A 15,960-nucleotide genomic window follows, 5' to 3' on the forward strand; every position below is an offset into this window, starting at 1 on the left:
GAAAATGCCGAGTAATAGCTAGAGCATTTTCTGCTCTGACTCTTCAAGAACACTAATTCACTCCAATCAAAATTCATTGGAACACACGCATTGCACATTCAATATTACCTGGAGGTTTCGTCTCCATAGGTGGGGGTGGGCACAGCTCATTGTTAAATCCACACTTGGGACGGTCCCTGGGTGCTATTCTACTTCCACCCACCCAAAGTTTGGTAAAGTTTTTACGGAACACAAGGTGAGGAAAGCCTGTCTGAGACCCATTACTAGACAAATTACCATACTTTATCTGGAAATCTCCAACTTCAACAAAATCTGTGAGAAAACATACAAACAACACATCACTACACATAGCAAGGTAGAGGATCAACCAGCCAGGAGAAATGTTGGTGGGATCCTGACTGAAAAACTGAAATTTGATTAAAGACAGCAATAAAGAGTTTTTTAATTCTGCAAATATTAAACAATGCTGTTTTTAAATTAGACAATTTCCAAATTGTTATTGATCTTATCCACTATTTCACATTGCACTGATTTTAGAAACATGTTTCTGTGTATAATTAACTGACATCATGCACAGAAGTTACTGTCAATTTCTTATCACTTTCTGGGACATCATAGCACATTTTGAGACCTAAAATAGACATTTAAGTATTTCAGTCCACCCACAAGCTCCGAATACATATTTATGCCCTCAAACATTAACTTTTTCCTTTTTAATTTGAGACACCTGTTAACTTCTATGTCTTGAGCTTCAGTGACAAACTGACACCTGCATGCTGTATTTCACCTTAGACCTATAACTTACCATATGGAATCTTGGCACCTGGTTTCTTTCTGATATCTAACAGAGTCAAGTTGAATTGTGCATCACCATTGTTGTCTAGATGTATTCTGTAACCCTGAATGCCTGTTACAAATACAAAAGAAAAGAACCCTAACTTTGACTTTGAAACATTACAGACATTGTTACAATCATACAATAAATCATGTATCCACTGAGGTTGTTGAAACATCAGTCTCTACACAAAAGCCAACAGTCCTTGTTTGGCCTACTTTCACCCAGATGATCAGACTACAAGATAAAATGTCTTAATCTTCTAGACAAACAGGGGTTTCATTAAGGGCCGGGCACCGGCCAAATTGACCAGTTGTAAGGATGGTTTTGCCCACCTGGTTTAACAATCTGGAGGAAGGTTTATCTTATAAAGAAGTTTAGTTCAAAAAGTTTTGCCCGCCTGTGAAAACCAGTTGCCCTCCTGCTGAAAAAAATTAATGAAACCCCTGGACAAAGATTCCCTTTTGAAGAGAGCTCTGTCATGCTGACATGAACAAAAATATAATTCTGTGATTCTGGGACAATAACAACATAGAGCAGTCTTTTTAGTCTTGAAAAGGTAACCCAAAAAACAAAACCTTAGGTTTAATTAGGTTGAGTTTTAAGTCTTTAAAGCCTTAACTAGCTCATTCTCCCAGTAAGAGCTCATCCTGATTTCCTCAACAAGAAGCAAGAGGCAGTGTTACTACCCCTTCTTCATGGAATGCAGATCACTGCCCTTAGGTTAAGTTGGTATCAAGCCAAGAGGCCATCAGACTGGCGCTTAACTCCAGTTTCCATAGCATGAAGCAACCAGGGGTATTTCGACTACCTCCTATATGGGATGCTAGGCCATTGGAAGGTTACCACCCCAGCATTAAATTTGCTGGCACCCATTTAAACAACCGCGTGAACAGAGGCACTGTTAGAGAGTGTCTCACCTGAAAAACCCATCACAATGTCCCCAGCCAAAGCTTAAACACAGACCACTCAATGCAGAGTCAAGCGCTAACCATGAGATCACCACACCTTAATAGTGCTAATAATAATAGTACGGTATTTATATAGTGCTATTTCTATCACTATCCAATAGCGCTGTACAGTGATTTTATAAGTCGGACCGATAAGATCATAAAAACCATAAAAATCTCTAAAACATGAGTAAAAGAAACTAGCTAATAAGGTAGTCTGCAATAATGAGAGTAAAAACTTAAACTTATATTGAAATTAACTAATTTCCTAGCCAATTAACTAGCTCACCAACTAATCAACTAATTTACTGGCTAACTATCTAGCGGCCTAACTTACTACTTATATAATTAAATAGCTCAGTAAGGTGTAGTCTAATCATAAAATTTGTTAAAAAGGTATGCCTTCATACAGGTCTTAAAACGTGACAGCGAGCCGCTCACTCTTATGTTGTTTGGAAGAGAGTTCCATAGAGTTGGTGCTACAAAAGAGAAACACCTATGACCATAACTTGCTAGCTTAACAGATGGTACTTTAAGTAAATTTTTAGAGGAGGACCTCAGATTTCTAGTCGTTACATAAGGCTTCAACAGTTCAGTGATGTAACTGGGGGCCTGGCCGTTGAGCGCTTTGTAGGTGAGAAGTAGTATCTTGTAATCTATGCGCTGGCTAACTGGGAGCCAGTGCAGCTGCTTTAAGATAGGTTTGATATGGTCATACTTTCTTGTATGAGTGACGACACGAGCTGCGGCATTCTGGACATTTTGTAAGCGATCTATCAGGAATTTGGGCAGTCCATATAGTAGCGAGTTGGTGTTATCTAGCTTAGACGTAATGAATGCATGAACTAACTTTTCAGTATCTGCTAGAGATAGGCAGTCCCTTATCTTGATAATGTTTCTAAGGTGGAAGAAACAGGCTTTGCAGGTACTGGTGACATGCTTATCTAATGACATGTGCTCATCGAAGATAACTCCTATGTTTCTTGCAGAGGGAGATGGCTCGATCCGCTCACCAGACACATCAACATACTCTACTAATGGGGGTGGACGGTGTCATGCGCTCAAGATCAATAGCTCCGTCTTTTCTCTGTTTAGTTTCAGTTTATTGGACACCATCCATGAGTCTATCTCAGAAACACATGCCTCTATTTTTGCTATAAAACTGGGTTGTTCGGCTGGGTTGGGCTTGAAAGGGAGATAGAGCTGGGTGTCATCGGCGTAGAGATGGTAGTTTAGTCCGTGCCGTCTGATGATGTCCCCAATGGGTGAAGTGTATAATAAGTATAAAATCAGACTCAGTACTGATCCCTGGGGAACACCGTACCGAAGTTCTTTCGTCTTTGACTTGTTTCCATCAATTATTACAAACTGTTTTCGGTCTTGGAGATAGGATCGAAACCATTTTAGCACATTTCCTTTTACTCCATAGCGTTTTTCCATTCATTCTATTAGTAGATCGTGGTCAACTGTATCAAACGCCGCAGACATGTCCAACAATAGCATGGCAACACATTTTTGATTGTCTATTTCTAAGAGAACGTCATTTTGCACCCTCAAGAGGGCAGTCTCTGTGCTGTGAAAACGCTTATACGCAGACTGAAAACATATCACATATCACACCTTCCACATATCACTGCTGTTAACCTGTCAATAATTTGTCTAATTTTCCTCACAGTTTGCTAAAACCCATATATTCCTGCAGATGTACAGTGATGCATCTAGGGGGTAACTCAAAGCCTGACCAGTTGAGTTCAGCCCCAAAACCCATGCCAACAGACAGCATCTTCCAACAGAAATACAGTGCATGCACTTACTGAGTGCAAGTAGAAGAGATGAAAATACTTGGCTCAAGGTCAGGTCAGGATAGAGGGATCAAACACAGCAATGTCTAAGCATCCTAACCAGGAGCCAGATAATAACCTTAGCAATGTCTAAGCATCCTAACCAGGAGCCAGATAATAACCTAAGTCCATTTGTCCCAGTCTATCTACGCGAAAACACATTTTAGAAGAAAGGGCACAAAATAATATAGACCTCAGATAAGCCTGCTTGGTATAACCCCCCAAAAAAGAACTTCCAAATAGCTTACCATTTCATTTTCTTTCCTTTCTCAGTAGACAATGAAACTAAAAATAAGCAATTCAACTGTTTTTCTTTAAGCTAAAAAACCCAGTGATTTGTTTTAGCAAAAGAGCTCTATGAGTCCATTGCCATGCATTTTTTTTCTTTTACAGCTAGCTTAGGACAGCCTGTGCAGTTGATCAGGCCTGACACAGGTCATCTGATTATAGACAGCACCTACTGTTTCTACAAACCATCAAAGGTGTAATCCCGAAGCTGGGCAGATATTTCTGCTCCTGTAGGGGTTCTGTTTTGTCCTTCATATTCTAGAAGGGCTTGAGATCTGTTCAGTGCTAAGCCAAACTGGTATACAGCATTGTACAAGTGGCCAGCATATATGGGAGGCTGCATAAAAATTCAAACATTCATTTACACTCTACAAACAGAATAACTATCAATTTTAATTTCCAAGAAAATAAACTGTTTGACTTTACAATGTCGGAAGTTGAAGTAGCACTTCCCCAAGCTGAAATTACATGGAAGTAAACTGCATATTCCCTTCTCTTACAATGCAGAGGTGTTTAAAATTGTCTTCATATAAACACATAATGGTAACTAAACTAAGTGAAGTGTAGTTTGGTCTGAAATAAAGTGCGTGATTTCAGAATTGAACGAGCATGCAGCACAACTTTGATTTGAAACTGCAAGTATGACTTCAGACCAAAATTGCATGGTGTGAAGTTCAATTAACACTTTATTACATCCACTTTGGAATCACAAAATTCTGTCCCTCAAAAAAGGGATTTATTTTAGTCTGTGCAAACATTCAAGAGATCCAATACTGAGCTAGTTCGTAAACAAGCTGAAACAAGCCTTAAAATCTGATTGGTTGTGGTGTTTCTCATTGGCTGAGATAAAGATGCAATATAGAACAAAAAAGGGTGCAATTTGTGGATAAATTGCATGGATGAGAGCCCATCAGATCACAAGGATCAGCAGCGGGTAAGGTGGGCGGGGGGGGGGGGGGTTTCCAAGAAATTTATTAGACATTAATTACAAGATTTCTGTTTTTCATGTTTAATGGAGGGTTAATTGTTGACCACCGACTAGGGTGAGGGGTGCCAATTACTTTTTCCTTTCACTGTATATTCTGAAAGATTTCTGCTTATAGGTATACTCACAGCATTTGATAATGACACCACTGTTTTATTATATGTCGTACTGAAGAAAGGACTCTCTATTGTCTTGAGCTTGACTTGAGTCAAAAAATTTTCATAGCCACTACCACGAGGACTCTTCACGACTAAAATAAGTGCTGCCTGCATAGCTTCTGTGATAAAGATGTCACTCTGAGTAATATTTCTAAAATAGAAATGAAGACAATCTCCTCTCATCTTTTTTAACCAAGAACAACTGATAATACTACAAAATGGTCTATGTCAAGATATCACTTTACAAAACTCACCACTTACAGATCAAATTATAAATGCCCAGAGATATCTGATAAAACTACAGAGTAAAGCATTTAGGTATCCTTTTCATGGTTGCCACAGTCATAGAATCTTGAAATTCACTGGCTTTTCCCAAACAAATTCAAAATTTCCCTAGCCAACAGAATTAATAATTTCACAAACAAATCCTGAAAATGGCCTCCAACCTCCACTTACAGCCATCCTTCACACCGATAACTTTCTGCTTTCTGCCATTCCTATACATTGTGCATGTATTGATACTTCCTTAAGGTAACGTAAAAAAAGAATTGATTTTCTTGGAGACCCAAGATCTGAGCTTGTTATTCAATTTCTTTAACTTCATGTTCATGAAATCTACTGCAGAATTCAAAAACGATAAGTAACCAATGAAAAAGAAAAAGAAAAAGAAAAAAAAGTGTGTAATTTCATTCACAAACCAACGTGAACTTGCATTAAAAAGGGGAGGGATATGCTTGTCAGAAATCTATCAATTTTACTGCACAATATACATGAGTAACATTGACATGATGAAAAAGAAAGATTGACCATCTTCCATCATGAAATGTATTGGCTAAGACAAGATGAACAAATTTAATTTTTACATGAAATTTCACATTTCCTGGACTTCTTTCAAAAATGTAAATTTTCTTGGACTCAAAGTGAAAATTCCTGACTTTTCCCTGATTTTGAAGAACTTTATTTTTCCCTGTAAATAACCACCAAACCATAGCCAACCACCAACAATTCTCAACCTAAAAAATCCACACATTATCAAGCAAACAGGTACTGAGAATACTCAAGCATATCAGGTAGAACTTGTTAGCTTGATCTAACATCAATTTCTTGAAACTAATTTACAAGAAAATGTTTTACAAATCTTGGGAGTTAGAGGATTAAAGACTAACCTTTTTATACGAGGTCGATGATGGTACCAAAAGAACTTGAGCTTATTGTTTCTATCTACCGTCAATTGATCTAACTCAAATAAGATGAATGCATAATCTTCATTGATCATTCCCTCCTGCCTTGCAAGGTAAAGAGTCTCCAGGCCAATGTTGTAGCTACCAATAACGAGAACAACTAAAATCAAACAAATTAAAGTGAGATAGAATGAGAAATCTACATGTAACAGTAAAGTCTTTCCCACAGGTTACAAGTAGAATGAAGAAAGTCGTTCTTTGCTCAGTCACGAAGGCAAAAAAAAAGAGAAAAATTTGAGTCCAATGATCACATTACATGCAGGATTCAAAAACCCAGCCCATTGCAGTTGGCTCTCCAATGCTCAGACACTGAGCCAGTAATAATTATTATAATTATCATCTTTTTCCTGACAGTCCACCTGTACCCATTTATAATCCTGGATGGAGAGAGAGGCACTGTGTGAATAAAGGTGTCTTACCCAAAGTGCACAACACAAAATAAATACCTGACTATGTCTGGAACCCAGAACCTGGCATAACAGAACCACTGTAACAACTGACCCTACTACGTAATCACAGTCAAATGACTTACTGCGTGCTTTATTTTTGAGCTCCTTTAGTGCATCAGCAAACCGTGCTTCATGTTTACTATCATAATATGACGGGTTCACAGTTGTGTATTCCATTGCTACCTCTATTCCCTGTTTTTCAAATTCCTCCACAAGGTAGTCTTTCAAATCCATCCATTTTGTTGCATTCTGAACAATAATAGCAACTCTAGTCCAATTGTAGGTATACTTCAACAGACTGATGATACTGGGAGCAACTTGGTTGTCAACTGCAAAAGTGCGCGCAAATGTGGGGAACTTCTTTTTGTCAGATAGCTCTGCAGCACTGCACATCTAAAAAAAAAACAAAAAGAAGATTGCAGAGTGAAAATCCACCCCCTAGAACTGACATTTTTCACCAAAAATATAGCTGTGTGACGCATGGAGACATCAAGTGCTTCTGAGGGGCACAAATACGGCAACCAGAAGCTAAAAACATAATTATGTCATTGAGTTTGCTTTTAAAAAGCCTCTAAAACTTATTCTCATACAAGGAGTATTTAGACTGCAAATTTTTTTACCTCCATGATAGCATTCTCAGCCTCCATTTGAATATCGTGTCATGCAAAGCCTAATAAAATTCAACCTCCCTTTATCACAAGAGAAAAAAACCCTATCAAACTGAAAACTTGTAAAAAGGTAAGTCTTTGGCTGTTCTAATAACTAACTTAACTAAAATTTTAAAAGGATTGATAATTCCTTAGTTTTAAATTTGGATGACCTCACTTGAAAGCCGAGAATTGGTACCCTTCATCAAAGCTAAGGGATTCAATTACACATTTTTGGAGCAAGAGGTGAAGCAAGCAGAATTTTGGATTTTATACTATGTACGTTAATATCAAAAGATTTTATAGCAAAGAGTTGTCTATTGATCAGTAATATAGCCCTTTCTCTAATAATGAAAGCAAGGAGTTAAAAGGAAATCACTCGTACACCAACTCAAACATGCACTTTGATAGCAAGCAGATATAACTTCATATGATGACTTGCGATCATAAAATTGACACCACTAAAAACTTTTGCCCTGGCTTTAACTTTGAAGGGTTCAGATTTCAATAACTTTCTTTCTATCTGAAAACCTTGAAGACAAGTTAAAACAATTCTCATGAAAGAAAGCTGACTTCACTATTTGCTTTAAACCCATATCAATAGCTGTGCATGGGATTTACATGTAGTTCAAAGAGTTCTTACAAAATTCACAAATGAAGATCTCATAAAGCACAGCTTTAGACGAAGTTAATTTTGTTTTCTCTCAGCAATAGGATATACAAATTATTCACATTAGCAGCTGTGAATTAAACCACCAGACAATTAAAAACACAATAAAGTAGAATCAGTACTCAAAAAAAAGCTCCCTGAGTTTGGCAGTCTTATTAAGTTTTATTTAAAGAAAGCACATGTTGTTTCAGGAGCGAAAAAGATTTCTTAGCAGGAGGTTAATGCAATTCTACAATTCATAGAAATACTAGGACATTATAAATGTGAGCAATTTGGCATTGTGATTCTGCCCATAATAATTCTCATTGCTTTCATATTCTTAACACTGGAACAGAGTAGAATTTTCCTGTGAGCTTTAGCATATTTAACCTGGTTATAAATTTTTAATTTTGGCTGCTATTTCCCAGATGGATGTATTGACCTTCACAGCTTGTTTAGGCTCACCCAGGTCCAGCAATAATCAATAATTAATCATTTTGGAAGTGAATATCAAAACTGAGCCGAACTTTACAACAAGACTAGAGCCAACAGTCAAACTTGTAGAAAATTCTGTTCATAATACAAAGACTTCTTGTGATTTTTCTCATTTATTTCACGTTACAGCTGCACTGAGATTTAAGTAATTTCAAACTTGATCAGAACAGGAGAAATTAGTAATTTAAGCCGACAAAAACAATCCATTTGGTTTTAATCTCATATGGAGTGCCAAAGCCCTGACAAATTTTCAAAGTTTTCAAATCTGTGAGCATGCAAAACACATACATTTTAGATAATGAAATAGTGAGAGTTTTTCTTGTTAGCCCAAAATTTGCCACAAATATTTAAAAGAATATTAAAAAGAAAGAAAAAAAATGGCTCCTTCAATTGAAATCTAAGAGCTCCTGTCTAGAAATGGACTGACATGTAGGCATAGAATCTGCATCCTCCACAATTTCAAGTGTGGAATAATAAATGCAGAGTGTAATATTTTCTGGTTCCATAGTAAGTCTAAGAACATCCCCAAAATGGAAAAATTCAAAAGCTGCTTAGAATTTAAAATTTTAAATAAAAACAAAAGTAAATCACAACATAAGTCAATATCACAATACATGTATATAGTTTATAGCACCATCACGGGTTAGAAGTTAAAATTTTAAATCAAAACAAAAGTAAAATCACAATCACAATACATGTATATAGTTTATAGCACCATGCACTTTTATTGTTTTCACCCTCTGAGCATTTCCACCCGACAACAAATTAGTCTGGCTAAAAGTCTGAATGAAGACATTTGGAGGCTATTCAAGTCAAGAGTTATTAGAGAATTCCGACTCAAACTCAAGTGGGAGAGACCACAAGCATGTTTTCATAACTAATGCTACTTGTTGTTGACTAATTTCAGCAAGGAATGTCAGACTTCAAAATTAAAACAGCTTTTGCAGCTGAGAATATCAAAGCATCGAGTCTTCTGGGTACTCGGCAATACATTTGCCGAATCACGATTTAAAAATACTACTTTTAACATAAAAGATGACATCCTTTTCTTCGTTTTGAACTGACGTGAATTCCATTTAGCAAAGTAGTCGGTGCTTGAAGGCATGATGACAAAAAACAAGTCTACCTTTCCTTCTCGCATTTTGATGTTTGTTCATTTGTTTGATTTTTTTCTCTCGTAAAAGATATTCAATGACCTCACCTTCCTGGCTAAAAGGAAGTTGTCAACTTGAAGTGCTAACTCGAAAATGCCAAACGGATGAAATCACTTCTGAAACGTAACCCAGAGTAACCAGCAAACGAATCACAACTAGCAACACGAATCACATTTACTTTAAGTTGTTTACACTCCATAAGCGAAAGAGGGCAATCTAAAAGAGAGGTATGGAACAGTGGGATAAGCTCGTAACTTGTGTAAAAACCACAACGAACAAACAAATCTGTGAAACGAACAGCACCCGAGGCGATTCTTCTGAGCTTTGGACAAACGCATTACGAATATACACACAGGAATCAAGGGAGTTTAAATCTAAAACAGCGGGTTCATAAATCTGCATGAAAGTAATATTGACAAACGAAAACCCTTTTAAAACCTTATTGTCAAATGCAAAGTGAGTAATACATATATTTGCACAAATGAGGAGAAAAATTCTTTTCTTCGCAGAGAAGAGGTAACATTAATATCAATAAAAACGCATAGAGCTTGAATACTGGTAAACGAATAACTCAAAATGGTAAATGTTCAAATTTGCGACACTCTTCGCGACGCGGCGGTGTTTTGCGAGGATTTAATGAAAGAAGGATTTCATATGATAAAATGATTGACACAGCCCAATTCTCTTGCCAAGTTTTGTTAACTTCTTAGCATATCATAAATGTTCATCTCACCCGTAATCGAATGAACTATGGAACTGAGCGACAGTTGTTAGCAATGATCCCGCTGAAATGGGCTATTCTTCGAATTACCGAACGCAATAAAATATTCAGGCAGCCAAATAGAACAAAAACTGAGCAATTAGCGATGTTTTGAATATGTACGAGAAGGGCGAAGAGGCAGCTGGTAAACTAAAATCAGTTCGACACTGACTTGAAGCCAACAAAAATGAGAAACTAGTGATTCCCACGAGAGGAGGTCTACGCTATTTCTCTCGAAAAGCGCATAATAACAACCGTGTATAACACTACATAAAGGAAGACAAAACATCACAATAAACTGTAATGAAAATATCATAAAATACAGAACATGAGAAGGCATGATACTCACAAACGAGATAATGGACATGTTGAAAGCCGCCGCGTTCCTAGCAGCAGTTTGACAATTACATCCAGGTCCTATGAACGTTTCAACTCCAGAATTAATTTGATTTAACTGCTCGTAGACAGCAATCAATTCATCGCACTTTGTGTCTTTCCATACAAAAGTAACATTATAATCGGCCAAAATCGTTGGATCCGCATTTAATCTTTCCACCGCGATTGTCATAGCCGCAGCGTAAGATTCACCCTTATTGAAGTCGTTTTCGAAATGTGGAATCACCGTAGAATATGGTATGAGAAGACCCAATTTGTATTCCTTCTTCTCCGCCAACGTTAAATACTTTATCATTATGAGAAAAACAATAAACACTGCGGTGGACGCCATAACTCTTGTAAACACACTGATGGCACCCACGATTATGGGACGGCTTTGGAGGCGAGAGCTATGCACAAGCGAACGAACACGTCGAAGGAGCCATCTCAATACGATAAATAAAACTCCGGAAATATACCAAATGTTTTATCTACATGATAAACATTTCCACAGCCTTTTGCGGTTAAAAATTCTAATAAAACTATTCACGACTATCCAGAGTTGTGGTTCAGCCAGATTACAGTATTCGATCGATACTTCCCGTAAATTCTTAACACAACAACATGGATGACTTGTCCAAGCAGTTATAGCGACCCAGTAAAGTTTGACAGATCACCAGATTGATCATTCATATTTTCATGCTTTCAGTCTGGCGCTGAGATCGAGAGGGCGGCTTTAATGTACCTGACTGACTTCTCAGAGAGTTACGGTCCACTGTCCCAGCAGGTTGGGTTCATTTGAAAGGCATCCTGGTTTTGGCAGCCTCATGAATAATACAAAACTTTTTGCTTCGCAAGCAACGAGACAGCAGTACGCTGCACTGCGAATATTTTCCAGGTACACAGCTGCAGAGATCCAACGAGAAATTAACCAGATGAATTCCTCTCTACCTGCAGAAAACAACAAATCAAGGGAAGTCTTGTGGACAACTATGGTAATCTTGTTCAGACCAGTTCAAATCTGTCAATACACCGCAATCCCCTGGGAGCGCGTAAGACGTACACTTCATTACGAAAACACTAATAAACAAAGAAATCGAAATCATATTGGTCTTTGAAGATTCCGGAGCGAAATGCCAGATTTTAAGCGGCAAAAATGACACTTTCCAAAACGTATGTATATTCTTTTAGAGAGAATTTCTCTGGTTCAAATTAAAATATGACGGATCGATCGTGTTGAGATATTTCAACCTGCTGTGATCACTACTATGCAAAAGTTTCAAATTATTTTCATAACGTTTTTAAATTGCAGATTATAATCTACATGGTTCAAAAGAAAAACTATTTCATGGATTTTAATTAGACATATGGCAATATTCCAGAAGGAAAGTTTATTGTTCTTGCATTTTTAAAAGTGTTTGCCGTTCATTTTCCCGCCAAAAAGCCCTCATCTGATCATTTGAAAGTAGTGAAAGAGTAATGGCTAAAAACACAATCTAGATGGATAAGGCAAAGAGAGACAGGCCTACAAAAGGGTAAAATCTCTTTTAAAATGATCAAAGAAAATTTGTGGAGAGACGAAACCAATGTAAAAGTAAAGAGATCTAATATCTAACTGCTGTGGACAATTCCCGGTTCCACAGTTTAACTTACAAGGCTGCAATCCAAGCAAAGTTAGTGCCTTCCTCCAGAGGAATCTAGTACTCCCTAAATGAAAAAGACATTGAGCAAAATTATAAAGATCCATTAATCACTGTGATCGCAGCTTTTTTTCCATTCACGGCTATTTTTTTCCTCACCAGGGCGCTCTAAATAGAACTCGTGATATAAGTTTTCACTCTCTCATTGAATCCCCTGCAGATTTTTTTCACCATTTACGACATGATCATTTCATTTCCTAATTGAATCACATTTCCAACCTGTTTCTGTTTGTTGAAAGATCGATCGGTCCATAATCATAACAGTGAAAAGCCCTAAAGCTAGAAGATTACGGGTCTCTATCCCATGGTGATCAAACGTTTTATCACATCTCCGATTGGTGCTTTCATTTAGCTGTTGTTGTCTACCGAGATTCTTTCACCTTTGAAATAATGGCTTCGAAGTGATCATTTCAGAGCTATCGAAGTGAATAGCTACTCTGTCTATGCATTTACAGTTTAACGAAACCTTCAAGCGAGTAAATGATAAATAATATGCTATCTTCATTTTGAGGCATTGCTAAATGATGCCCTGAGGTTTTAGCGCATCTGGAAATAACCTGCGAAACAAGCTTTTCTTGACGACAAATTCAAGTTTCAAGTGAAACAAACTCGCAAGAGCAGTTTCGGTTTGTAATAATGAGAAAGAAACAAAAAGGAAAGATTTTTGTTGTTGTTGTACATGAGCATTGGCAGTGGCAGCCGAGAAACTTCGCATAAGATTGTTTCTTACAAGCGATTTGTTTGCTATGTTCCATTGTTAAACGCATGGTTCTGTTTATATAGCAGATGAAGTTCGGCACTTTGATAATGGTGATTGGTAAAGAAAACTTCCTGTGAACACCAGAGAGCTAAAAAAAAAAACAGTCTGCTCGCAAGACTGCAACGATTTGTAAACCATCCACGTATAATTTGCTTCAACGAGCGCTTGTAAGACCGGATGATCGCTGCGTTTAGGAATGGTCTAGTCAAAATGAACGAAGAAAACGTGGCATTAACATAGTCAGGAAAAAGCACGTTAACACTCTTATGATTGTTTAAGAAAGGATAGAGTCGCACGATGCGGTAAACTTTGCTCTTTACAGATGCTGTCCCTCGCGATTCGAATAAATAAACTCGAGATCCACGAAGAAAACATGTTTACCGTGTTTATGCAATTACGTCGGTTTTCATGTAGAGAGAAAAGCTTTTTTTCTGCTTTTGTCTCACCGTTTCTAGCTGTCACTCAAACGCTTTATTTTGAATCAATCTCCCATTCAGTTGATCTCGGGGAACTGAATTTATTTTTGTTTGTTAATTGTAGGAAGTTGATTCTGAAAGTGAGTCTTAGCCGAACTGCAACCGCGTTTCAGGTGCTATAGATTAGCTTACAGAATCTACTTCAAACTGTGGCTTCGTATAAATTTGTTACCAGAAATAATTTACCAGCAATAAGAACAAAGAGACCAAAATAATTAGATATTATTAACAGTGAAATCACCGTTACTAAACATCCCGAAACCCAGATTGCGTTGTAAACAACGGCAGCGGACAACAGCTATGGGTGTCGCTGGACTGATCAATTTTAATTTGTGCGTTATTTTAATAAATTTATCTGTTTTTAGAATTTCTAATATTCAAGCCAAAGACCACCCCAGAGCTCAGTGAAAAACACAAATTACAGTAACAAAGGTATTTCCTATATACGACAGGACGCCAGAAAAAAGGTAAATTTGATGTCAATAGTTACCAAGCGGAAACGTCCGTCCATGCAAAAGCGAAATTTACTATTAAAAGAGAATCTTGACCCGAATCGACAACTTTGTGGCCGAAAATGTTTTTTTGATTTTTTCATTAAGATCTTGCAATTATTCCGGAGAGGTATTAAATCATATTGAACCGTAATTCAACTTTTGAATTTGGATGTGATAAACATTTTAGTAATAAAATACAATCTTAATTTAATGCAACAGCCTCGAGCATAATTTGCATTTTAGTTCTTCACATATTACTGCAACAATCAACAATTTGAAGTACTTTTTGACGTGCCAAGTGAGCGGTTTCCAGTCTTGCATTGGTTAAAATCAGGGGGAATTTCGTCTCGTGCGTCGAGGAAAGGGGTTTGACTGATTAGAACTAGGAAATTAAAATTAATGACAGAAAAGAAAAAATTATATCGGTAAAAACCAGAAACTGAGATGGAACGTTGAAATCTAACGAGAATATATTTAATGCTATAAACAAGTTTTGGTGAGTTGTTCGAAAAACATTATGCTGGAGGGGTTCTAAAACCACATGAAATGGTCTTTGATTACTGCTCACCTTTTCGCGATTTCAACACTCAGTAGTCTTAACACGGCTTAGGACGTAAAATTTCGCTTAAAGAAAATCCTAAATAGTCACTTTTCATGGAACGTCTGACACAGAATACACAAAGAGATCGGACGGGAGTTACTGCAAACGTAATCGAAATCGAGGGTCAAAGTATGGAAATTGAACATCGTTTGCGAGGACGATTTTTTTTATGACCTTGTGGACCTACACTCAAGTTTCATTTATATTCTAAAATGAAACACCGGTGATTTCTTTCACTTACATCATGCTAAAAAAAGGTATTACAGTACAGACTCCCCGATGAAATTTGACCGTAACTTTTGTAAAGACAGCGAAGCTAAATATTGTAATATAAAACTCACCCGAAATTGTGTATCTGTGATGAACGCGAAGGTGATCGATCATGCAGCCATGAAAATCAAGGTTTTTTTACGGAAATGCGCTCGATTGTCCCGCGTTCTTGTATAAATCCGTCGTGTATCTTAGTAGCGAAGAGTCGGCTCCCCTAAGATCAATATGTATGTAATTACCCGGCGTTTGAAACATCTGCCTAGCTTGTTACTGATCGGCAACGCTTTTGCACGTCACCTGAATTTTCATTAAAATCGCGTACGACTTTACCCCAGCCTGACTAGCGTAATCTAATTTAACGATTAGGGCCAATTAAAGAGCGATTCATGTTGTTGTGATTGATAGCTGTCAATTACTGACCACGGCAGGTTTGTTCTCCATGCACACACCAGCCTTCGGTGCACTGACCCACCGATTGGAGTTTTGCAGGGTTAAAACTGTTCGAGGTCAGAGATCTGTTCAAGGTGTTTTTGATTCAAGGCGTCTCCCTGGGAATTAAACTCGGTTAAATGTCTCGTTGGGGTGAACAAATAAATTAACAAGTTTCGTCGATTGGATATTCTTTTCTTAACAACTGAAAGTCTGATCGACTAACAACAAACATCGACTTCATTAACACGCTTTTCGCCGACCAAAAATAGGTTAACTATTCTGATGCGCTGGCGAGACTCGAAGCCGTTCCCATGTTTCCTTCGCATTATTACAATAAAGTGTCATTTCGCGTGGCTGTAGTGATAAATTATCAGACTCTAGGCTCATGGTGTTTTAATCT

The 15,960-nt window shown here is 37.5% G+C and overlaps 1 protein-coding gene across 3 annotated transcripts in view; it reads right to left on the bottom strand.

Annotated features, from left to right (window-relative positions):
- The window catches only part of LOC111321594 (atrial natriuretic peptide receptor 1), a 43,448-nt gene that overhangs the window by 13,685 nt on the left and 13,803 nt on the right, over nt 1-15,960 (bottom strand). For 2 of the 3 annotated variants that reach the window (XM_022924528.2, XM_088736619.1), the window contains 8 exons: nt 12,481-12,534; nt 10,802-11,778; nt 6,831-7,140; nt 6,224-6,398; nt 5,028-5,208; nt 4,101-4,251; nt 806-907; nt 109-312 (listed from right to left, as the gene is read on the bottom strand). In XM_022924528.2, coding sequence (XP_022780263.1) covers nt 109-312; nt 806-907; nt 4,101-4,251; nt 5,028-5,208; nt 6,224-6,398; nt 6,831-7,140; nt 10,802-11,179 — 1,501 coding nt within the window. In that variant the 5' untranslated portion in view covers nt 11,180-11,778; nt 12,481-12,534. Of the gene's footprint in view, nt 1-108; nt 313-805; nt 908-4,100; nt 4,252-5,027; nt 5,209-6,223; nt 6,399-6,830; nt 7,141-9,664; nt 9,695-10,801; nt 11,779-12,480; nt 12,535-15,960 lie in introns of those variants that run through there. The other variant, XM_088736620.1, reaches the window with a different exon arrangement.

This window comes from Stylophora pistillata, chromosome 10 (assembly GCF_964205215.1).
Source record: "Stylophora pistillata chromosome 10, jaStyPist1.2, whole genome shotgun sequence".
Classification (NCBI taxonomy): domain Eukaryota; kingdom Metazoa; phylum Cnidaria; class Anthozoa; order Scleractinia; family Pocilloporidae; genus Stylophora; species Stylophora pistillata.